Source organism: Zalophus californianus, chromosome 1 (genome assembly GCF_009762305.2).
Source record: "Zalophus californianus isolate mZalCal1 chromosome 1, mZalCal1.pri.v2, whole genome shotgun sequence".
Taxonomy (NCBI): Eukaryota; Metazoa; Chordata; class Mammalia; order Carnivora; family Otariidae; genus Zalophus; species Zalophus californianus.
The window spans coordinates 36,926,356-36,950,303 of record NC_045595.1 but is presented as its reverse complement, the minus strand read 5'-3'; the positions used below and the strand labels follow the sequence as shown (position 1 = coordinate 36,950,303).

Here is a 23,948-nt window from a genome sequence, read left to right as displayed (position 1 = left end):
GATAAACAGCCCAGAATGGAATAAACCGGCTACAACTTTATGAAGACACACAGGAAAAGCAATTAACGAGTCAGGCTGAGGAGGGAGGGAGAGATAAGGAAAGAAAGATAAGTGAAAAACATCAAGACGTTAGGAGCTCGATGTTCAGTGGCAGACCATAAGTACGGGTATGTAGATAAGACTTCTTGATGTCATCAGCAAGGAAAATCTGAAGATCTTTAATGAGGAATGAGGACCATCTACAACTTACATACTATATCCTTGTGAATAATTAAGTGTCCACCATCCCACTTTTTGCTACCTCTCTTGGAGCCTTCAGCACCTAACTCCTTTCTTTAGAAACAGCTTTGAAAACAAAGGACTACCTTTAATAGATAGACCTATTTATCTTGGATTCAGATGTTCAACCACACCCAGAGTCTCTTGTCTTTACTTCATCAGAAACCTAGTCCTCTTTCTATTCCAAAATCAACATGAGTTGTCACCCCTCATCACTTCCCATCCCGCCTCCCTCTCTGTACCCCAATATACACAGTAACACAGTATGGCAGTTAAGAGGGTGAGCTTTGAAGTCAGTCCTCGGTTTAAGTCTTGGTTCCACCCTTATTTGAATGGCTGTAGGCAAGTTACTGAAGATGGCCAAGTTGAGTCTGTTCATCTATAAAATGGGATCCTACCTACCTCATATTAGAATTAAATTATACAAGGCATTTTAAATGTTTAACACAGTATCTGGTAGATAGGAGGTGTCTTAATATGTTTGTAATTCAACTAGATCTGAACTATTCATTCCCTCTGCTTCACCTTCCTGACTTTTCTAACACAGGAAAAACCTGGGAAAAAAATTCACATAGGTACCTTCCTGATCCCAGAACTGAGACACACACACACAGACGTGCACACATGTGCACACACACAAAGACAAACTAAACAAGCTATTCTTTTTATACTACACATAAATACAGTATGAAGATGCACAAGGCAGGCTACATATGATAGGAAAACAACAGGCAACTTTCATTACCTTAACCCTAGTGAGTTTATCAAAGTATAAGAGGTTAAAGCATCAATACAAGGCACAGCCCACAGTAAGGACTTGAAAAATGCTAAGTGCTGCCGTTACTATTATTGCTCTCTGGGTTTCTTTGTTGTTATTACATGATGTGATCTGCCTCCTAGGCAACCTACACTACTGGACCCACCAAAAATAAGTCTTTTCTTCTCTCCTTAAAAGAATTCCAAGTACTCCCAAGTACTCAGGTAATGTTTATAACAATGACATCGTTCCAACAACAGTAACAATTGCTGATCCTTATAATATGCTAATTTGCAATACACTGAGAAGTATGTTGAGCCCAGTTTCTTCGAAGACAGCCTACACCATAATTTCTACATCATTCTACCACTTTCTGCTGGATTCTTCACCAGTGGCCCCCGTAATATCTCTGCTCTTTTTCCAGGTCCCCACTCCCACACTCTACTTCCTAAAGAACAGTTTAAATATAGCCAAATAAAAAGTAACATAACCAAACAGTCCCACCCAACTTCAAAAATTTGGAAGTAACGGGCCATTTTTATTGGCAAATAAATGTAAAAATGGGAGATAGGGGGTCCTTAGAAAAGCTTCATTAACGTGGCTTCACGTATAACCCACAACAATGTTAGAGCAAACAGTGTTTGAAAATATTTTCCCAAGTGAGCATGTTTTTAAACTCAGAGAAAGAATTGCTAGAGAAACACAGATCGAAGAAAACAATTTTTTAATACAGCCAACCCTCACTGTTTGTGGATCCCCTATTTGTGAATTCACCTACTCGCTAAAATTTACTTGAAACCCCCAAATCAATATTTGCAGCATTTTTGCGCTCATTTGTGGATACACGCCAAGAGGTGAAAAAGTTGAGTCATCCAATGCATGCATTCCCAACTGACATCAAACAAGGTGACACTCTGCCTACTTGCTCCCGTTCTCATACAGTACACAAACGTCCTGAAGTTGATTGAGTGCCATGCTTTTTGCATTTTTGTGTTTTTGTAGGTGACTTCACCATTTAAGACAGTCCCCAAGACTAGTGCTGACGAGCTATCTAGTGTTACTCTTCATGAGAACGCTGTGATGTGCCTTACCCAGGAAATACAGGTGTTAGATAACGTTCAATCAGGCGTGACTTAAGGCACTGCTGGCCTTGAGTTCAATGTTAATGAATCAATAATATGTATTAAATAAAGTGTCCTAACACAGAAACACACATGAAACAAAGTTAGGTATTAGTTAGTTAACAAAAATGTTGTGACCAGAGACTTCCAGGAACCCAACTATGCCTTTCCTCTAGGAGCAATGGTGTAGTGTTCTCTAACTAAATGCTCACGGTGGCTTTACAGAACATAACTACCACAAATAACAAGAACTGACTGCATATTTATTTCATCTCTGAGCACCCAGAGGAGCAACAACACTGATGGCCCCTACTAGCTTAATGGAGCATTTACATACACTAGGCGCGTTACACATTACCTTCTATAACCTTCACAGCTATGCCAAGAAAGAACACTACTACCCCCATATTTTAGGTGAGAAAACTGAGCCTTAGAAAAACTTAAGGGCCCACAGCTAATAAGAAAAGAGTCAAGATAATTTCTTACACATGTTCCTGAAAGAGCTTTAACAGAGTTCCTGAAAGGTACTGATCCCTTCTTGCACACCAGAAACACATCATCCATTTTGGTCATTTTTATTCAGCGATTATTTTTTTTAAAGATTTTATCTATTTGAGAGAGCGAGAGGGAGAGCACAGAGGGAGAGTGAGAGGGAGAAGCAGACTCCCCGTTGAGCAGAGAGCCCAATGAAGGACTCGATCCCAGGACCCTGGGAGCATGACCTGAGCCGAAGGCAGACACTTAACCGACTGAGCCACCCAGGCACCCTATTCAGTGATTATTTATCAGGTACTAGCTATCCTGGATCCTGGAGATGCTCAGTGAACAAATTCCCCATTCCCACTAGACCTCTTTCAAGGAAGAACTGACAGACAATAAAATAAGTATCACCTATCAGCCTATTTACAGGCAGAAGATGCTTGATTTCTTAAAATACACATTATCTTTTAAATAAAAGCATCAAACGAAGTGACAGGTAATGACTCTCTTCAGTAATATCAGCTTAAAATATATTTCTTTCACAGGGTCATTGATGTGACCAGCAAGTGGGCTCTTTTCCACTCCCAGAAAGAGTTCCTCTGGCCCTTGATGGCCTGATCTGGGTTCCACACCATCCCTTGGTGGCCACCCATTTGTCAAAAGTGACAAAGGTTTATGCTCAACATTATCTCCTGACTCCACGGTGGGCTCAGTGAATATTTACTGAAAATCATTTTACCTCCTATGGCAAAGAACATTGGCCCAAAGATTTTGCAAATCATTCCCAAACCATGACTCTGAAAAAATAAGGGTGTCAGAGATCTTAACATCCACCTATTTAGATGACCAAGAAATAAATCTACTCTGAAAACTTCCAAAACTGCCTTGTCCATCTCCAACGGCTGCCTCTTCCCCTACATATGGGTGTGCTAACTCTCAACTCCATCCTACACAGCTGATTCACCCTGCTCTCCCACAAAAATGCGGAAGTTAGAAGGCCATCCGACTGTCCACATCTGACCATCCTTCTCAGGCTTCATTCTCCCCTGTGCTCATGACTTCTCAGAGCACACTGGCTCTCACCCTAAAGCATCTAACTCTATGGTCCTTTGCTTCCGTGTGTGTGTGTGTGTGTGTGTGTGTGTGTGTGTGTGTGTGTGTGTGTGTGTGTGTGTGTGTGTGTGTGTGTGTGTGTGTGTTTCAATCACACAGAAAGAGGAAAACTGTCATTTTCTCTGCTTCTTTATAAAATTCAGGACAGGAATTGTTTAACCAAGAGTGAAGTTTTGATTAGTCATGACAATACCAAAGAAAAGATGCAAACACTCTAAAAAACGCTGCCTTGAGAATCCAGTATGTGTTGGTATGAATGTGTGTGTGGATTCTTATAAAACACGTCTCCCATTAATTGTTAATCAAATTAGTGCCATTCCTCTGCACACGACAGCTGAGAGTTGGGGGAAAAGGCCTGGTAGGCTCCTGGGAGAAAAATGAGTGCTAGCACATGTCCAAAAACTTGCTACAGATATTCCCAACTTTCGAGAACTGACTATATGGTTGGGGGGTTTTAAGCTATGGAGAATCAAATTATTTATTTACTCCACAGTGACAAAACAATAGAGTCAACAGCACTTGCACAGATTAACCACTTCTTTGATTCTTAGGTAAACCCCTAACTTCTAATGGCAGTGATGCCAGCCGTAGCACATGGGCGCACTGCGGGCCGACAGAGGCTTCATGGTCATGTAGCAGGAACGGTAGGGCCATCGGGCACCAGCAGAGAGCCAGCATCTATAGCACCCTTCCTACAGGGAGTCCTCTCAGTACCTCACTGAATCTTCACAGCGATGCGATGACCTCGTTAATCAGGTAACACGTCAAAACTGTAATGATGAAGGCATCCACTTATGTGCGCAATGTCATGCATACTTTTCTCCTGAGACAGAGAGCTATTATCTGGGCTCAACCCCCTTTCTGCTTTCTAGTGACCAGTTTAGCCACTGGTTTTGGGGAGAAACTTTCTGAGGATCAAGAAAAGCAAGCTATCTGATTGTGGTTTATGTACGCCAAAATACCAAGTTGTACACCTTAAATATATACAACTCTTATTTATCAAGTATACCTTAATAAAGGTAGGAAAAATAAAAGACAAGGAAGCTATCATACTGATGTGGATAAAACATTTTAGTTTTATCACAGGATCAGTTTAACCAGTAGATGGAAATCCACTTGGTTAACTGAAATGGCCCAGACAGACGCAAAGGACTAGAGCAATCAAGTTTTCAGAAAATTCAGAATAAAGGGTAAAAAACAAGCATAAAATAAAAAATTCTTTTAAAAAAAATTAAAACTTAGGCTCTAGTCTCAAAATAGCTATACATTGCTACAAGGAGGGAAAAATCCTAAAAGAGTAAAAGATGTAAAGATTTTGAGGTTCAGGAATACAGGGCATTATGGCTTACTTTGGATACGGGCAGCTATATGAAGAGGCTGCCGAGTTAAATGTTAAAAGATAAGGCAGGAACTCACTAGAGGCAGAATTGAAAGCTGACAGTTAGGAATGACAGATTCCCATGTGGAAACAGCGATACAGCTTGGCTCCAAGACTGCTCAGTGTTGTGAAATCTCGATCAGTGCATCTTATTATTTATTCTTCCACCTGGCTACAGTCTGTAATTATGATGAAAGGCAACATGTTGATAAAGACAAAGATTGTTCTGGCAACAAAAGGAACGCCTTACCTGTAAATAGCAGGTGCCATCTTTAAAAACCTCCCTGCTAGGCTTCCCACAGTTCACCACTACTTGACCTGCATCAACGCTCAAAGATCTTGCTGAGGATTCTCCAGCTTAGGGATCATTTAAGGCCTCCCCCTTCTCTTCTACGGCCCTCTTCTTTACCTGCTGGCTAAAAAGTCATTTCAAGTCAAAACCCTTATTGATGCTATGGATACAAAGGGAACCAGAATGCAGGGACCAGATACTAAGCAGCAAGAGCCAGGCTTTGGGCTGAGCACTTTACCCCCGATTTCTTTTAATTCACATGATCACTCTGTAGCCTAGATCATATTAATGTCCATGAGCCCCATTTAGCCCACTCCTGAAACAGAAACTACAAGAAAAACTTGCCCAGTTAATAAAAAAAAAAAAAAAAAAAAAAAAAAAAAAAAGCTAATAGGTGGTCAAATTGGAATTTAAGTTAAAAATTTGTCTTATTCTAAAGGTTAAATCCAGAACTTTAGACTTCGACTGGTTGGGGCTTTTAACGAGTTTACAAGAAGAGATGCAGGCCTTTGCTCTGGAGAAGGTCAGCATACAGCAAAACAAAACAAAACAAAACACACAGACAAACAAATGTTTGGGTCTAAGTAGATTAAGGGTAGGCTGAGTTTCCTGCTAAAGTAAGCAGTCTGGCAATTTTCTATAGGCTCTATTTGTCTGACACAACCTTGGCCTTGTCCTTCCCTGTCGCAGTCTATACCTCCCCACCAGAGAAGTGAATGGCCCGGTGAGATTCAGAACAAGGGAAATGATTCCGTGAAGTCAGGACGCCCGTAGTGTGACAAGACAGATGCTGGTGGGTCCCAGCCATTCCATCCCTCTGTTTTGGAAGCTCCTACACTCTGCAAACTGTCTGGAATTCATTAAGACAGGAAAACAGGCTGAAAGCCATATTTCAAATTTTATTCAGCAGAAGTTTTGTGAAAAACAATTTGGTCATGTGGGCATGCTCAAAATCATCATCACCCTGTTTCTCAACCAAATCTTTCAGTCAAGTGATTGCATACTCTTTGAGCCTGTATCACAACCCTCTCTTGAGATATGGGCCAGGGCTCCTTGTGGCAGTGCATCTAGGTTAACTCCAAGCCACCCAGAGATCACATTTAGAAACCCAGGAATCCTTCCCTGGTTTCACTAGGGTAGATACTTTCTAGAAGGGAAAGTTCTGGGGTTTTGGCTTTTGGTTTTTAATCAGTGCGGAATTAAAGCCAGTGATCATCTCTAGCCTGACCATAACAAGCAGCATCCCATTTTTCTTACTAAATGTATTCTAATCCAGGAAGTTTTTCATTCCAAAACAGCAATATAAGCATAACTCAATATGGAGACAGAGAATTCATGGTGAAAGCATCAGGGTATTCTGTCTCAAACATGAGTGAGCATCACCAACTGTGGGGTGCTTATTAAGACACAGACTCCTGGGACTGACCACCAGCGTCTGACTCAGTAGGACTGCGGTAGAGTCTGAGAATGTGCACTTCTAACAAGCCTGAGGGCCACGTTTTGAAAACCACTGCACTAAGGTGGTAGTAGTGGTGGATGGGCTGGTGTTGCAGGGCAGTGGGGTGGTGATTTTGCTCAACGAACGTAGACTAGGAAGCACTGCAGAAAGGTCAGATTCAGAAAACACAAAAGCTTGGACAGTCTCCATGCAAGTGGCAGAGAATCCAAACTAACCATGTTTACTTAGAAGAGGAAGTTATTGGTTAAATAACAGAAAAGTCCAAAGATAGGCCTAAGTAGGCCTACCAAGGAAAGCCACAACGTGATCCAGAGGTGAAACACCCCTTCTAGGATCACCACAATGATGGCTGGCCATCCACCAACTATGCACACTCTTTTCTAGCACAGAGGTGTCGTTGCCCAGCTGGAATCTCTATTTTCCAGCTCCCACCCCTGCATCCAGACACAGACAGGAGTCTGGTCCTTGTCAATAGAATTTGAGAAAAGTGAGGCCTGTCACTTTTGGACCTTAGTTATGCCTTCTTCCCTTCTTTTTCCTTTCTACCACCAAGACACAAAGGTCCTAGGCAAAGGAAGAACCAGAAGATGGAAGGAGTCTGAGTACTTGATTTGCCACGTGGAGGAAAGTTGCCTGCTAAGCAGGAACTATTTACACGTATGAATTTTGCATGCCACTTTGCTACAGCAACTAACATTGACCTAATTTAAGAACTTGCTTGTTCTCTGCCTATAAGGTATGGCTTTATTCTAAACCCTGACATCTTCCCAAGTTCAAGATCAATGAGAATAAAAGGAGAATCTCTGTTAACGCGCTAACAAAAATCCTGGGATTCATTTTCACTAGTCAGCATGCACCTCCCTAAAACCAATCTCCATGATAAAGAACTGTGGCAGGGCCTGTGTCAGATTCTCCACTCCTGAAGCCAGGAAACTGAAGCAGATGGGCTGAGCATGTGGGAAGGGGTTGTTACCAGAATTTGGAAAGGAGATTAGGGGCAGGCAAACTAAAGGTGTTCACTACAGAAAACACATAAAGAAAGGGAAGTTGGCTGCTGGTGAGAAGTGACTAGAAAGATGTCATGTATATGAACCCAAGAGTGAGAAAGAGGGGTACACTGGACCAGCAGAATGACTGACTCAGTCAGTATCACTGACTCCAAAAACAAACCTCAATTAATTGTCCTTGCCATTCAGCCTCCTGCTGTTAAATCATGCCTTTCAGTGATTATGATGCTATGACCAAGCAAGTGCCATCAAACCTTCTTGTTCATTTCTGAATCAACAAAGACTTAAAGCTTCCATATGCAATCAGTATCATCAAAACTGCATTCCGGATCCCACCATTCAGTATGTACATATACGGCATTTACTTAGATAAAACATTATTAGTGTTTACCTAAGCTACTGCAAACTCTTCTTTTAAAAATAAATAGAATTTTCAAGAACGCATGGCCAGTGTCATCCTCTTACCTTGAAAGTAAGTGACCCTACCTGGCCAATGCTATTTTAATGTTTATTCATAGTTATTCTCTGCCAAAGACATTATAAATTAATTGCAAAGGGTTCTACTGGCCAAGGTGCCAATGTTCTAAACTTAGATGGTGTGCTTATGCCGGCTCAGTAATAAAACAAAGCAAAGCTAACCCTGAAATAGTACCTTTCCATCTTTTGCTGAAAAACTTCAAAGGCTAAAAAACAAAATAAAAATGTACCAAATTCTTTTGATGGAGAAGGGATTGTTACAATATCTGTGTGTCTGTTCACTGACTCAATTTTAGAGTACTCTCTCCAGCTGCTTGGGAGAGATGCAAGCAAGACGAACAGTGTGGCCATATCTCATTGAGATCCTCCAGTAGGCTTTATCAGGACTGTGCTAGGTTCCAGGTTCACCAGGAAATCATCTTCAGGGTTTCTACGTGCTTTTCCTTTCACTAAGTTTCAAATCTCCAGTTATAAAAATGAAATGTATGTTCTGACAAACATATGTCTTGAAACCACTTAGTATTTGGGAGCATTTTACAATAAAGGTACCAAAGTAAATGTAGCATTCCTATCTGTCAGTTCATAATTTTATATCTAACCTCTGCCATCAGGCTAAATGAATCTTCCCGACATCAGCTCTTCTTCTCACCAAAACAAGGTAAGCTTCCTAGAAGACAAACATGTTCTACAAAAATAAGTTCTACATTGCCAACAGTGGAGACAATTACTTTTCCCATTCTGCCTTTGATCACAGAGGAAAACAGACAAATGCGTGTGAATGATTCAGCAAGTTATCCCACTTTGGGGAAGGGGCAGGGGTGGAGAGGGTGAAGGCCACAGATGCCCTCCTGAAGTTGCTCAACAACCCACAATTTTCTTATAGAAGGACAGGATTCTACCCATGTACTCCACAGACCTGTAACTCACTGCATTCGGATTTAAAATATTTGTTCTCACATGACCCAGGGTTTTTCCTTTTGAAAGTCACCACTCCGTGAGTACTTAAATCAAAGAACACAGCTACTAGAATTCGAATGCTTTGAAGATTTTTGTTTTAAGTTGTTGAATTAAAAACACGCTATTGCCTGTGGATGTCAACACTGATGAAAGCTTGAGGTGCTGTGTGGGAAGAGAGGCTTCTTCTTGAATTTCCATTTCTGCGCCAACACTGACATTTTCACATCAGTGTGAAGAGGAAGCATGATCTAGGGGCTGAAACACAGGACTCTAAGTCAGGAGTTCTGTAAGAGTTGTTCATGGTGTATATTGTGTTAAATGAATCTTAAGCTCTACATTTTAATCCTAGGGCACTAGGCCTTCTCCTTTATACCAAAACTTAATTCAGAATCCAGCCAGAAACCATTCCTAGGCGAAGCATGGTCAAACACGAATGATCTCAATGCAACAACAGTGAGAAGAGCAAGGGGACAACTCGAGTAAGATGATCCTGGAGGAAAGAAAGGATAATAAAAATAACAAGACCCATCTCCATTTTCAGTCCGAGGTTAGGTTTATAAAGACAAGCATAAATCTGTGACTCATTCAACGTTAGGAAAACACTTAAAACCAAGTTACAAACAGTTGCAGGGAAGATTAATGTCTGTATTTTTCTCCACTATTCATGTATGACCTTAAACCAGTCCTATGTGTCTTCCTGAGCACCTATGAGGTAAAGCCTAATGTTAGCTGCTTTAAAAAAAAATAGCTTTTATCTGCACAGCAGCCCTACAAGGTAGCTATTGCCCCATTTTATAAAAGAAGGAACTGAGATTCAAAGAGGTTAGGGAACTGACATTCGAAGAGGTTGGGTAACTTGTCCAAAGTCATACAGCTAGTGAGTGGTAGCACCAAGATTTGCACACTTTTTTTCAGACACACAGGTCTTGCCTCAAAATCACCTCCTCTGTGAGGTCATTTTCTCTGATATCAGATCCAATCAAAAAAGCCCCTTCTTTCCCAATCACACTGTATCAATTACACCCTATTGAGCAACAAAAATTATACTGTCCATTTATTTGGTACATTATTAACTATGTTCCCATCTCCAAAATGGAAGCACCATCATAGCTGGAAGCTTGCCATTCTGGTTCTACATCTGATTCCCTCTGGCCAGGACAGAGCCTGACACACCATAGGCGCTTAATAAATAACTGCTGTAAGAAGGGAGAGAAGGAAAAACAAATAAACCCAGGTCCTTCTGACCCAAAGTTAGACTGCCTCTGCTTAAAGTGACTGAGGAACGTTTCAGAAGCACCTTGGGGAGGACACCAGGGTCCTCATGATTCTGAGGTACCGTTTACTTCCCCGTGGGCTTTTCTCTCACCTTTACCTCACGCTTCCCCCCCAGCTCAACTTCTGACTCCGGCAGAAAACAACCAATAGGTTATCATCTGCAACACACTTGGGGCAGCACCCATTGCTTGAGAAGCCCCCGGAAATTTGAGCGCTTGAAGACAAGGACCTCATGGTCCTGAATCTCAGGACAGAGGTCTCGTGTGAACACCACAAAGGTGTATCCCTTTATTCTTCGTGGCCTGCCTGAAAGGCCAAAGGAGGAAAAGACATAGAGAAGAAATAAGGAAGCCATGTTTAAGAATCAACCTAGAGAAAGGAGGAGCCTGGCCCTCGCCCCAAGACCTCAGGAACTGAGAAGGGGGGGCAGGGAATTGCAAAAGAGATCCAGTCCTGCTTGCAGGTCTTCTTGCCCTCAGCCTACATCTGCCCCCATAAAGATAGACTTCATGACTCAGTGGAATCCCTTGCCCTAGAGTACACAATGTTTGCTAGACTCAAAAACCTTCTTATAAACAGCAACTTGTCTTTGCAATATCAAAAGCCTGTAGTAACTCCATTTAATATCTTTCACACATCTTCTTGATTATTTTCTCCAAATTATGCAGAGTGGAGTCAAACATATTTTTATAATTTACTTTGGTGAGACAAACCTAACAGCAAAGTACATTTCATACTTAAAACACACACAAAAACACACACAAAACAAATGAAACTCTTGCTTACTGTCCTTGAAAAATACCTCCCCCCAAAAAATTAGCCGAATGTTTTTTTTCCCTATTATTTATCCTAATACTGCCAGTTCTGAAACAAAGCAGTTGGAGGGAGAAATTTAGTAACTTTGATTTGTCCCAAGATACATTTTTTTACACTGAGGTCCTATTCCTGACAGTATGCACATGTGACCTGTTCTAAAAAAAGGATATTTTCCACTTCTTGCACAACTGGAGCAGATATAAACATCAGCCTGTGCAAACTGCACTGCAGAACTCAAAGGCAATTAAAAACACACACATACATACACTTAAATAAATTCTATAAATAGCAGTACTCAGGAAAAGGAAATCTCTAATAACACACAGAACCAACACTTACAATCCACTTTAATCAAATTTTCCATCTAATCATACCACAAAACTAATTTGCATAATAAGACTTGAACATCTGCCAGTGTGAGGCACCTCGATCTTGCCTATTTTGCTTCAGATTCACGGATCTATACGTGTCTTAGTTATTGTCATGAAGAAGAACAAAATGTCCATGGTAAAGTAGAAAAGAAAGAATTATATTGCTAACATGTGCTAGGCCCTATGCAAAGCACGTTTACAGATTTTATTTCCGTTTTAAAACTTTTCCCAACAGAGAATGGTTCTCTTGACCCCATTTTACCGTGAAGGGAACTGAGGCTCCTAGAAGCTAAATGTCTTGAACACACATGTAGCAGTTACATGGCAAAGCCTGAGCACAGCACTTCAGCATGTCTCCTTCTGAACCAGCCTGTGTGCATACAGTCTCTGCTACCACCACGTGCTCCCAGACCATAAGGAAGCTCTGCAAGTCTGCTTAAACATTTAAAAGGCAACCAAAACCCCCAGAAGTCTATTTTAGGACATGTCCTCCAAGATGTCTAACTTTTATTTAATGTTGTAGAGAAATAATGCTTGAGTATTGCTTGACCTCCAAGGCCAAACTCAAACATCCCCACCTGTTCACAAAATTGGCCTCCAATGTCCCTTCCTCTATGACCTCCACAAGTTCATTCAGATGCCCATTGCTGATGCCCACCTCCCCATAAGATCACACTCTGTCTTGTATGTTTAGCTGGGTCCATGTGTTCTTTCCTTCATCCACTGGGAACTTTGAAGAAGGTACAGAACGATGCGACTCTGCATTTCCACTGCTGTGCACGGTGCCTCTTACAAGGCGGTACAGGCTAGTGGACAAGAGCTTGAGGCTACAGCCAGGCTGTCTCAGGTTAAAACCAGGCCCAACCACTTGCTATACCCCAATTTCTTTCTCTGTAAAATAAGAATAATAAGGGGCACCTGGGTGTCTCAGTCAGTTAAGCGTCTGCCTTCGGCTCAGGTCATGATCTCTGGATCCTGGGACCGAGCCCCACATCGGGGGGCGTCTGCTTCTCCCTCTCTCTTTCTCTCTCCCTCTGCGCCTTCCCATCGCTCATTCCCTCTCTCTCTCCCTCAAATAAATAAATAAAATCTTTAAAAAAAATAAGAATAATAAAAATACCTACACCCAAGGTTGAAGTGAAAACTAACTGAATCAATACAAGCAAATATACAGAAGCAGTCCTGGCAGATAGTAAGCACTGTGCAAGAATTACCAGGTTTAAAAATTATAATTAATATCATGATTGTTTTTATTTATTATCTCATGCAAGTTTTTGCAAAGACTAAGTCCACGTACATAAAAACACTTAGGATAGGGGCTAGCACAGGGTATGCGCTCCATGAATGTTAACTATGTTTATTGGTGTTAATTTGCACATAACAGAGCTCAATAGACACATGGTGAATATGAGGTTTTATGCATACACTAAGGCCACAACTGCTTTTTTTTTTAACCAGCATAAATTTTTATGGATTGGATCAAAAATATAAAATGTGAAAAAAAAACTTATCTGAATACCTCATTAAGTGGTGGTTAAGTGGTGATATTCATTAGGAGACTGGTTGTTGTTCACCAACAACTCTGGCCTTAAGGAAGAAAGCCAAAGACAACCAAATGCAAACACCTTCTGGAATGTCAGGACTCACTGCTAAGTAATAAAGAAATAATAAACTAACAACCAGAACACTATTTACTGAACCCTTAGTATGTGCCTGGCACATGCTAATAATCTTCCACAGTCAATGTCATAGATACTGTTTTTAAGACCCCTAGGATGCAGGGGTGAGTCAGATGAGTAAACTGAAGTTAGGGGTCACCCAGCCTGCCCAAGTTCACCAGGCTAGTTAGTGACAGTGATGCCAGAATAATTCTGGCAGTTCCCTGCAGACTGGATGGACAGAAAAATCAAGAAAACTCTCAGAAACCAATTAAGAGATTGACAGTTGTGTTTTGCCAAGAATGGATTATCATTTCACAAAAGTGTATTTTTTAAATCAGATTTATTTTTCTTTCAAGTAGAAGTTTGAGCTGATAGATTAGATGGATAGTCAGCTGTGTTCCACAAGTTCATTTAGATGCCCATGTTCCTTCTAATCTTGTCTTTTCAGTGTTCCCTAGGGTACTACCCTTGGCTTTATGGTTAAGCAAGATTACCACTACCGTATCTGGGTTCCAGCCTGCAATAAGAGGAAAAGACAGAGTGGAGAACGTGCAGGCTCAGAAAGGGTATTTTTAATAGGAAGACAGGAGAGAAAATCTCAGAATAAATCCAAGAAACGGCCTTATACTAAAACATGTGAGTGTGTGTGTGTGTGTGTGTGTGTGTGTGTGCATGTGACACAATAGTCTTTGTCTTTCTCATTTCACCAAAAACCTGTGAAATCTTCACACATCTCTCTATGAATCAGCATTGGGAACCACTGCTGTATCCTATCTTGCCATAATAAACCTAAGACTCACTCTCGTTCCCATTTCTAATTTGCAGGAAGTTAGACAACAGTTACCTAAAACGTAACTAAAATTTTGGGAAGAGAAGAAACTGGAAATAGATTAGGTCAATTCAGAAGTCTGTCCAGGAAAGGGGCATTAGCGACTACAAAGCCACAGAATTTCACACCCAGTAAACTGAACAAGAGGACCTTAAACCTGAGAGATGTGACCATATTTTAAAGTGTTGTTTTCAGGTCCCAAAGACCTACAGAGAGTTCCTGCACTGCTAGGAACGCACTGAACAGCTCCACATGTGTTTCTCTTATGAGACTGTGCCGTGTGAATTCTGGGTTCACCCTTGATATTTGGCACTTTTCCCCTGCCACCTACCATTCAGAGCTCATTCCCAGAACACACAAAGGCTTCAAAAACCTTGCTGGGGGGACCAAACTGCAAATAATTCTTCGTTAGAACCTTTCCTCATAGCATGCATCTTCCTCTAACACAGATTTGCCTGTGAGGAAAAAAGGGGGGTTCACATGATCTAAACCAAGCAGCTTCACATTCCTAAAGGCCAGGAGGTCTGGGTTAGGAATGAAAATGTCTTTCCTCATGAAACACCTGCACATTGGAGCTTAGCCCAAACGAAGAGTATATAAGCTCATCTTTGGAGAGACCTTGGTGGATACCTATTTTAAAAGGCTGCAATGTTGAATGCAAAATCTGAACAAAGCACCCCATCCTAAGCGGAGTCCTAAGGGAGAAAGCAACACCTGTTCAAACAACAAATCATTACTGTGCCAGGCAATGTTCTAGGCCAACTGTTCTGCACAGGGGTGGCGGTACCCCTCATGGGCATTTGGCAGTGTCTGGAGACATTTCCAGTGGTCACAACTGGAGGTAGGGTGGTACTGGCCTCTAGCAAGCAGAGGCCAGGGATGCTGCTCAACATCGTGCAATGCCCAGGACTGCTCCCACAACAAAGAATTATCCAGCACGAAATGTCAACTGCACTGAGGTTGAGAAACTCCGCTCTAGATTCTAGGAACACAACAGTAAACAAGGAACAGACAGAAATCCCTGCTCCCCTGAAGCTGGCAGTCTAGTGGGGAGAAACATCAACATATTAAAAATGACAGAGTTAATTGTAATATAAATATTATGGAAACAATAGAGCAGGGCAAGGAAGATGAGAGTTTGGAGGGATAGCAATTGTACATAGTGAGGTAGGCCTGGTAAGAATATTAAAAGTAAGACTTGAAGTTGGTGAGGCAGTGAGCACTATGGCTCTCTGGGCAAAGGACGGTCCGGGCACAGGCACTAACAAGAACAACATACAAAGGCCTTACGGTGGAGGGGTCTGGAGTGTTCCAGGAACAGTGACGAAATGAGCCTGGCAACAGCAAATGAACTCAGAGCTGACAGGGAGCTTGACCATACAGGCTGCCTTTTGCCAGTTAAAGGATCTCGAGTGTTACTGAAACTAGGAGCCATTGGAGAATTTTAAGCAGAGAATGACATGATGTGGCACGTTTTAACCCACTGTTTCTCAGCGTCAGCGGTGACAATTGAGGGCCAGACAATTCTCTGTTGCGGGGGCTAGCTTGTGCATTACAGAATAGTTAGCAGTGTCTCTGGCCTCCATTTACTAAAGACCAGTACCAACGCCCTTCCATTTGGACAACCAAAAATATCCCCAGACATTGTCAAGTGACCCCTGGGGGGCAATGCCTGCCCCCCTTGAAAACCGATTTTAATGGGAACATTGTGGCTGCTGTGTAGAAAATCCACCCGAAGGGGTAAGAGGAGAAGGCAAGAGAGCAGTTAAGAGACTACTGCAATAACCCTGGCACGGGCTGGTGAGGACTTGGACCAAAGTGGGAGCAGAGGAGTTGCTGAGAGGTGGGCCGACTCTGAACACATTTTCAACTCCAAGAGACAATCCAGAGAATACACCTGACAGACAAAATGGCTACAGCAGTCTTAACCTTTCCGTTTCTGCTTTTTCCAACCAAGACTTATGAGAAGGGAGGTGCCCTGGCAAAGACTTCAGACAAAAAGCCATGAGGAGGCCCCTAACAACATGTAGCCCTTTTAAAGTCACACAACAGATGCCGATGACAATAAGTTAGACAACTGTGGAAAACAGTATAGGGAAATTTTGCCAACCCCATATATTTATTCACAGATTTTATTTAACTGGTTTATTTCAAAGAGCATGTGTCTGCTCCACAGACAAGTTTTACAACAACTTTTTTAATTTAGCATTCCTCTCCATACCGGTTCTGTCCCGCACCTGTTTCTAGCTTCAACGTGTGAAGCCATTGCTTCCCACGTACCCACATTTTTCCTTACACATGCTAGCTAGCTACCGAGGACGTTCACCCTTGCAAGTAATTTTTTGCCGACTCTGAAAAAGAACAGGCCCAAATCCTTCAACATGAGTTTCATGGCACTCATTTGGGTTTTTCCAGATGGTATTTTCCTCACTCTCTCAAACTCATTTAATGTTATGTATCAGCTCCCATCAAAAATGTTCCAAACAGTCCGGTTAATTCATTTCTTTCAGGACTACACATAGACACACACACACACACACACACACACACACACACACACACACTCAAACACTCACTCCCTCATTTCTGGCCATGTAAGCATTTGCTTATAGAAGCAAAAGCAGAGACTGCTCGGTAAAACACTGGTCCCTTCAGCCGAATGCACATAAAGCCCCAATGAGCATAACCAACAATACCCTTTACACAATATTACTCAAAACCCCCAACCCCCAACACACACGATCTATGCTCACACACAAAACAGCCATTATGAAGAGAAACCATCAACTAAAGGCTGGGTTTAGGCATCTAACTGCATTTCCTTCCAATCCCCTACAAGCATCTGCAAAGAGACTGCTTCAGCAGCCCAGTCAGTGGGTCTGCCTTTCCCAGATTTTTTCCCCGACTTGGATTCAAGAGTCTTGACACAGCCCTGAAGGAAACAAACCTGGTTCTGCTTGCCACCAGAGCAAATACCAGCCCCATGCACCCCAGAAACAAAGACTGCACGACTTCCGTCCTGAGTCAGTTGCCCTTCTCTTCATCCAGCCTGATTTCTGGACCCTCTCACCCTCTGCCAGCCAGGCCCAGATTCTACCCACTGCCAGGGCAGGCAGGAAGGTTTGAGATGGGTGCAGAAGCACTGCTGAACCTTCCAGGCAGGGCTTCATCTTCTTTCACAACTGAAAGCGGTGGACATAAAAACCCTTCTCTACTATCACAACCTCAAATGACCATCTCCCGCTTTGTAAACACTGGAAATGCAGGGAGAGGCCACAGGACCAAGAAAGGAAGATACCCAACCCATTCCGATGGACTAGTGGAAATGGAGGTAGCATAGGAAGTGGGCACTCAACGTGGTGGGGCGCCAGAGCAGCGGGTGTCTTCACTTCTCTCCAAAAAGTTTTTGAAGTCCTCAGCGAATTAAACACGTGTCGCTGCCAAGCAGGGGACCTGCCAAGCAGGTGTGTCCCAATACCCTCCAGTTCCAAGGCTTTTGCCCCTCCAGGGAAGGCCCGGTTTTGAATGGAACTCTACTGCCCAGGGAGTTTAAACCTGGACGAGAGACACGCCCACCCGCGGCCCCTGACAGACCCGCGCGCGCGTGCAGCCGTCTGCAAGGTGAGAGGCGGGGCTCGGGGAAGCATCACCTGCAGGCGGCCAGGGGCGGGCTTTCCCAGAGGAGTCCGACTCCTAGGAGGCGACAACAGACACTAATTGCTTCCCTCAGCGTCGCGCCTCAATCCACCCCAAGCACTCCCTCTCCGAGTCCTCAACCCGCTAGGATCTCCAGAAAAGGGGTTCAGGAGAAACTCTTTTTTCCTCCTTCCCACCCGGGCAGCGTCCGGGACCCGGGCTCTTCCTCCCCCACCTGCGCGCCAGGTCGCTCCCCAGCCCCCACCCGGTCTCAGCAGCTGGTATCCCCAGCCGAGGGACCCCTCACCTGGGCCGGTCGTCCCGGGCTGCCCGCGGCGCCCCCGAGGCGCACTTGGGCGGAGCCCCCCAGGGGTGTACCGGCCCGGCAGGCGCAGCCCCCAACTGCGGGGGGCAATTCGCCCTCTGCCCCCGGGCAAGGACACGGGGTCCTTGTCCCAGAGCCCGGGCGACCGGCTTTCCCCGCCCCAGGGTGTGGGGCCCCCCAGCCGCCCGCAACGCCTTCCTCCAGCTGTCACCACTCACCTGCTCTTCAGAGGTTGACTTTTGAGTTCGTAATAGGTTTTGGGCTCTTCGTGAAACTCCTCCCCGACTTCGAAATCCGGCACGATCCCCGATTCCGACTGCATGGCTCCCGCTTCCGTCCTTCCACTGCTCGAAAGTGAGAGCAGAGCCCGGGGGCGGAGGGAAGGTGGCGGGGCCTGGGTCCCCCGAGCGGTGCGCCCCCGCGCAGTGCCCAGCTCAGCGCGCTCGCCCGCTCGCTGCCGCCCGCCCCGGCGCCGCGAGTTTACACTCGCACCCGGGCGGGAGGGGCGGACGGCCGCGCGCTGCCTGGGATCTGTAGTTCGGCCCGGACGGGGCGTTCACGGCTCGCCAGGGAAACCGCTCCCAGGAAAACTACAACTCCCAGAAGGCCAGGCGGGGACTGAGGCAACGTGGTGGACACCGCTATTGCAACTCCTGTTTGGATTCATTGTCAATGTCAGCAGCTCCTCTCCCTCTTCTCTCCCCACTTGCTTCAAGGATACAGACTTGGCTATTTAATATTAATAAGGGTGGACTCAGCCTTGCTCTCCTACCGTCACCCCTACTCCCAGCTCAGACATTTGCGAGGGCACGCCAACTCCTTAATAAAATAAAAAATATATATATATTTTATTCGTGAAAGGTTTTGGCACTAGAAAGTTTTAGCCTTCAAGCCTGTCTTAAAATAAAAGGACTTCCTATCAGCCTGTAGGCTTCCCAGCGCTTCTGCGACATATCAACTTGTCCTCGGACTGGAATGGAGTGGAGGAATTTGCCTTCACTTTATAATTAAAACATTATTGTAAAAATTGTTCTTGTGCGTTCCTTTTCTATAACTCAGTCTGGGCTTTTACAATACTATTCATCCAGCTGAGTGGCTCTTTTCACTTTATCCGGTTAGCCACTTTTAATCTAAAGCAGCTCTTGAAAGTTTTGGTTAATTTTAAAAGGCACAAGGTTACAAAACAACGTCGTCACTGTCTGCCTTTAATTTCTCAATTGGCGGGGAGTTCAAACGAGATTTTCCTAACAATTCAGGAGTGAATCTGGGGGTGAATAAATTGTACAGGTGTCATCCTCCCGCCTGAACTTCCCGGCACCCATTTAGGTAACAGAATAATAGGCTCAGTTATGGCTCATTTGTATTTCCAGACCTTCCCTCTGATTAGTTCCAGTAGGATGTGTTCCTTCTTTTAAAAGTGTCTTGAGGCATCAGAGAGGCAGTAGAGAGTTAGAGGGTGGTGTTTAAAGTTATGAGACTCAGAGTTGAAATCCCAAAATCTTTGTCTAAAGCACTGTGTAATCTTGGGCATGTCACTGATTCCTAGAAGTTTCAATTTCTTCATCTGTAACAAAGGAGATTGGCAAACCTGTCTTAGAAGGTGTTGCAAGGTCAAATGCAAGGGAAAGTGATTTGTAGTCTATAAAAAACACGGCTCAATGGTCATTCTTTCATGTATTGTATCTTGAAGATATTCCTCAGACTAACACTTCATCTGTGAGTTTGTCCTTCCAGAAGTAGTAACCTAAATGATCACCCTCGGATAAAATTCTAAGGAGGCTGGACTAATGATTGGGCCTCTCCCAGATTCCGTTAACCCCTTAAAGGTTATCAAGAACGTTATGTTAGAACTGCAGTGTATAACCTCTTTAGAACTGTAATGAAGCAGTCCATTATGTCACTCATCAAATAGTGACCTACTAGACCTAAGGAACCAAACCTGAAGGGGAAAAAAACTGTCAAGAAAGCTAAAGGTCCTGAATTTACCTCCAACAAAGTGCACCTTCCAGAGAGATCTGTAGGGTATGGAGGTCTGAGCTAAGGTCGCCCTGAGGTACACACAGATAACTGCTATTTTTCTCTACACCTTTTCTTCTGGTCTCATCCTACTCTGGGTTAGAGAAACGTTCTCTTCTATCACATGTGACAGAATTATCGATTAGAGTGCCATCTGCAACCCAATGGGAGTGGGTATGTGACTTAATCCTGGCCAATAAATGGCCCCTTTTCCTTAGCAACAGCGACTCCTTTAGAGATGTACAGAGGACACTAAGATGACTAAAAGTTCTCCTTTGAACTTTTCTGTAGGGCAACCAGGAAAGACTGATTTGTGGAAGTATGATGCTCCAAGGAAGACAACTTAGAGCTAATTACTTATGGTCACATAGGGATGCTGACCAAAACTGAGATAACAAGATAAGATCAACAATCAGAGAAACAGATATCCTTAGATTTTTCCAGAGATATGAACCAAAAATTCTTTTCTTTTTGCTGGTACTATTATGGTTTAGATTTTTGACGCTTGCAACAAAAAGAGTTTGAGTAATCAGTCACCTCAAAAACTTTTCACTCCTTTAAATAGATACTTCCCTATGGATAACCATACTATTAATCCACATAACAAAAAGCTGACCACCTGATAGATTGCGCTGTAATCCCTCTTCATTAATGAATTAAACCCTAGGAATAGATACCCCTTCTTTAAAAAGGTGACAAAAGTCAGTATTTTCATACATTTCAACCAGGGATTGTGTCTATTGAAAGTACAAAAGAAAGAAATACAAAACATTATAATTATTGTCACACTTACCTATATTATAATACGTTTTGCTCACGCTTGTCACATGCACCTCTCATTTTTTTTTAAGATTTTATTTATTTATTTGACAGAAAGAGAGAGAGAGAGAGCACAAGCGGGGGAGCAGGAGAGGGAGAGGGAGAAGCAGGCTTCCCACTGAGCATGGAGCCCAATACAGGGCTCGATCCCAGGACTCTGGGATCATGACCTGAGCTGAAGGCAGATGCTTAACCGACGGAGCCACCCAGGTGCGCCCCATGCACCTTTCATTTGAGCTAATAAGAATCCAGCAATAATAGGGACGCCTGAGTGGCTCAGTGGGTTAAGTGTCTGCCTTTGTCTCTGGTCACAATCCCAGAGTCCTAGAATTGAGCCCCACATAGAGCTCCCTGCTCAGCAGGGAGTCTGCTTCTCCTTCTCACTCTCCCTCTGTGCTCTCTCTTTCTCAAATAAAGAATTTTAAAAAAAAGAATCCAGCAAGAATAGAGGGGCAAAGGAGCCTGCTTCTCTCTCTCCCTCTGTCACTTCCCCTGCTTGTGTGCTCTCTCGCTCGCATGCTCTCTCTCTCAAATAAGTAAGTAAGTAAGTAAGTAAGTAAATAAATAAATAAATAAATAAATAAATAAATAAATAAATAAATAAATCTTTTAAAAAAAAGAATAGACAGGCAAGGGTCTTCACTTTAATATGCATTGAACACACACTAGTTATAGACAGAGCTCTGTGTTAAGTACCTAGACGGCAAGAATGTATTTGACCTCCTCTCTGCCCTCCGGAGACTTATAGTCCAGGAGCTGAGTCAAGGTTTGTAACCCAGGGAGAAACCATACATAAGGCAGCAAGTACTAAGCAGCAGATAATTGGTGCATGATCTGTACTTTCATATCCATTTAGCTCAACAACAATGTATGGAGCTCCTACTCTATATAAGGGACATTATGTGCTAGATATGGGGAAAATAGCAGTTTTGAGCCATGTATGGTCCTGGCACTCAGGGCATACTCCCTGCCTTTTTAGGAATAGGAGTGAAAATGATTTGATGGATAAATAAATAGATAGGTAAATATTACAAGTGTCTGAGAAAGGAGCCACCACTAAGGGCAGGGATGGAGATAAAGTGAAGAATTCTTGGAGGAGCTGTGACTAAGCTAAATCTAAAAAAATAAAGAAAAATGAAAAAAAGAAAGGAAAAATCTAGGACATAAAACATGAAAACTGAATCTAATCAAGCCCCTAGATCTAACCACTAATTTACAGGAAAAAAAAAGGAGAAGAACATGTTAATAATGCCATGAAGATGCAATCAGACAAACCCAGAAATTGAGAAATTCTACAAGACATTGAGAAATTCTTCAACAAATAAATAGCATGAAATAAACAGGAAGGAGGAACTGCTATAGATTTTTAAAGACATAAGAGACTTTCATTTATGTAAATTATATCTAAATTTTAAAAATAAATTGGAAAAAGAGACATATCACTCAAATACATTGCACAGACTTTATCTGGAGCCTGATTTGAACAAACCAATTGTCAAAATTCATTTCAGAGAACACTAGGAGAGTACGAACATGGACTGGAATTGGATGTTAAAAAATTATTGGTAATTTTATTAGGTGTGATATTGACATTGTGCTTATCTTATTTTTGAAGTTCTGATTTGATAGAGATACATATAAAGTATTTATGGGTGAGATGATGTGATGTCTGGGCATTGTCATAAAATACTCCATCTCCTCTCCTTCTATTCACCATAAAGTGGGGAAAGGAAAGATGAAACCTGAGTAAGACACTGAAACGTGGTCATGTGCTATGGAAGTTTACTATACTACTCTCTCTCTACTTTTGTGTACATTTGAAAATTTCCATGATAAATATTAAACAAAAAAGAGAGAGAAAAAGAGGGAACTGGCAGAATGATTTTTTAAATGGGGTAGAATTTCTGATAAAATTAGGTAAAAAGGCATGTCATTCAAAAAGAGAAAATGGACATAGGAAGGTGTGGAAGCAAGGTTGTTCATGGTATGTTTACAGGAAACAGCCAAGAGCAACAGGGTATGGTTAATTTCAGCAGAAAGCAATTTCTTGAAAGTGGAATGAGGAGCTCCAGACCCTCTAGAAGGGCTGCAGGACCTGGCACAGAAGCTGTGCAACCAGGAACAAGTCTAAAATCTATGCCGTAGAACTAGGCTACTGAAGCCACCACCAGCACCACCTCCATGTCATGGGCTAACCATCAAAGCTTGGGTCTTTGACACTGAACATGGCATGCTGTTGAAATGCTGCCTCTGGGACCTGGATAGAGCCACAACTGCCCACCGTCAAAATGGATTAGGCTGAGTCCCAGCTGCTTCACCTATTAACTGTCCCATCCAAGGTCAAGACTTGATGCAACTGGCAGATCTAGGTTTTGTGTCCAAGCTCTGACTGCAAGGATACTTACCCAAAGCCATTTCCGTACCCTCTTTCCCTCACTACTTTAGAGACTTAAAGTAAAAAAGAGATTTTGCAATCTCTCTGGGAGCAATAAATTCAGTTATGTAGACAGAAACACATAAAGCTACCCCCTCCACCCCTTTTAATTTGTGTTTCTCTTATTTGAAGCATTTTCTAATAAACACAGGATTGAATAGTAATGAGGCTGTACAGTTACTTCCAAAGAAGGTGAGACAGGCCCAGATGAAGGACAATGTAAATGAAAGAAAAATGCTAAGGAAAAGGATGATGGGGAAGGGGGAACAAGGTGGTCAACAGATAAATATTCTGCACCACCCTTCCAGTGTATGTTCTTCTACCTGTGCGGAGGCAATGGGCTGTGCACTCAGACATGGGCCTGCTCTAAGAAAGCAATCTAAGCTATACAAAATTCAGACATGAAACATATCAAGTGGGAAGATAATTTTCAAGGCATAAGTCTG

General features: G+C 42.9%; 1 protein-coding gene across 9 annotated transcripts in view; it reads right to left on the bottom strand.

Moving 5' to 3' along the window:
• MITF (melanocyte inducing transcription factor) overlaps positions 1–18,712 on the bottom strand; it is a 214,701-nt gene extending 195,989 nt beyond the window's left edge. For 6 of the 9 annotated variants that reach the window (XM_027584997.1, XM_035728636.1, XM_035728637.1 and 3 more), the window contains exon 1: positions 18,452–18,712. In XM_027584997.1, the coding sequence (XP_027440798.1) occupies positions 18,452–18,555 (104 nt within the window). In that variant the 5' untranslated portion in view covers positions 18,556–18,712. The remainder of the gene's footprint in view (positions 1–18,451) is intronic. The other 3 variants (XM_027585001.1, XM_027585002.1, XM_027585000.1) reach the window with 2 other exon arrangements.
• Positions 18,713–23,948: the final 5,236 nt, after the last annotated feature.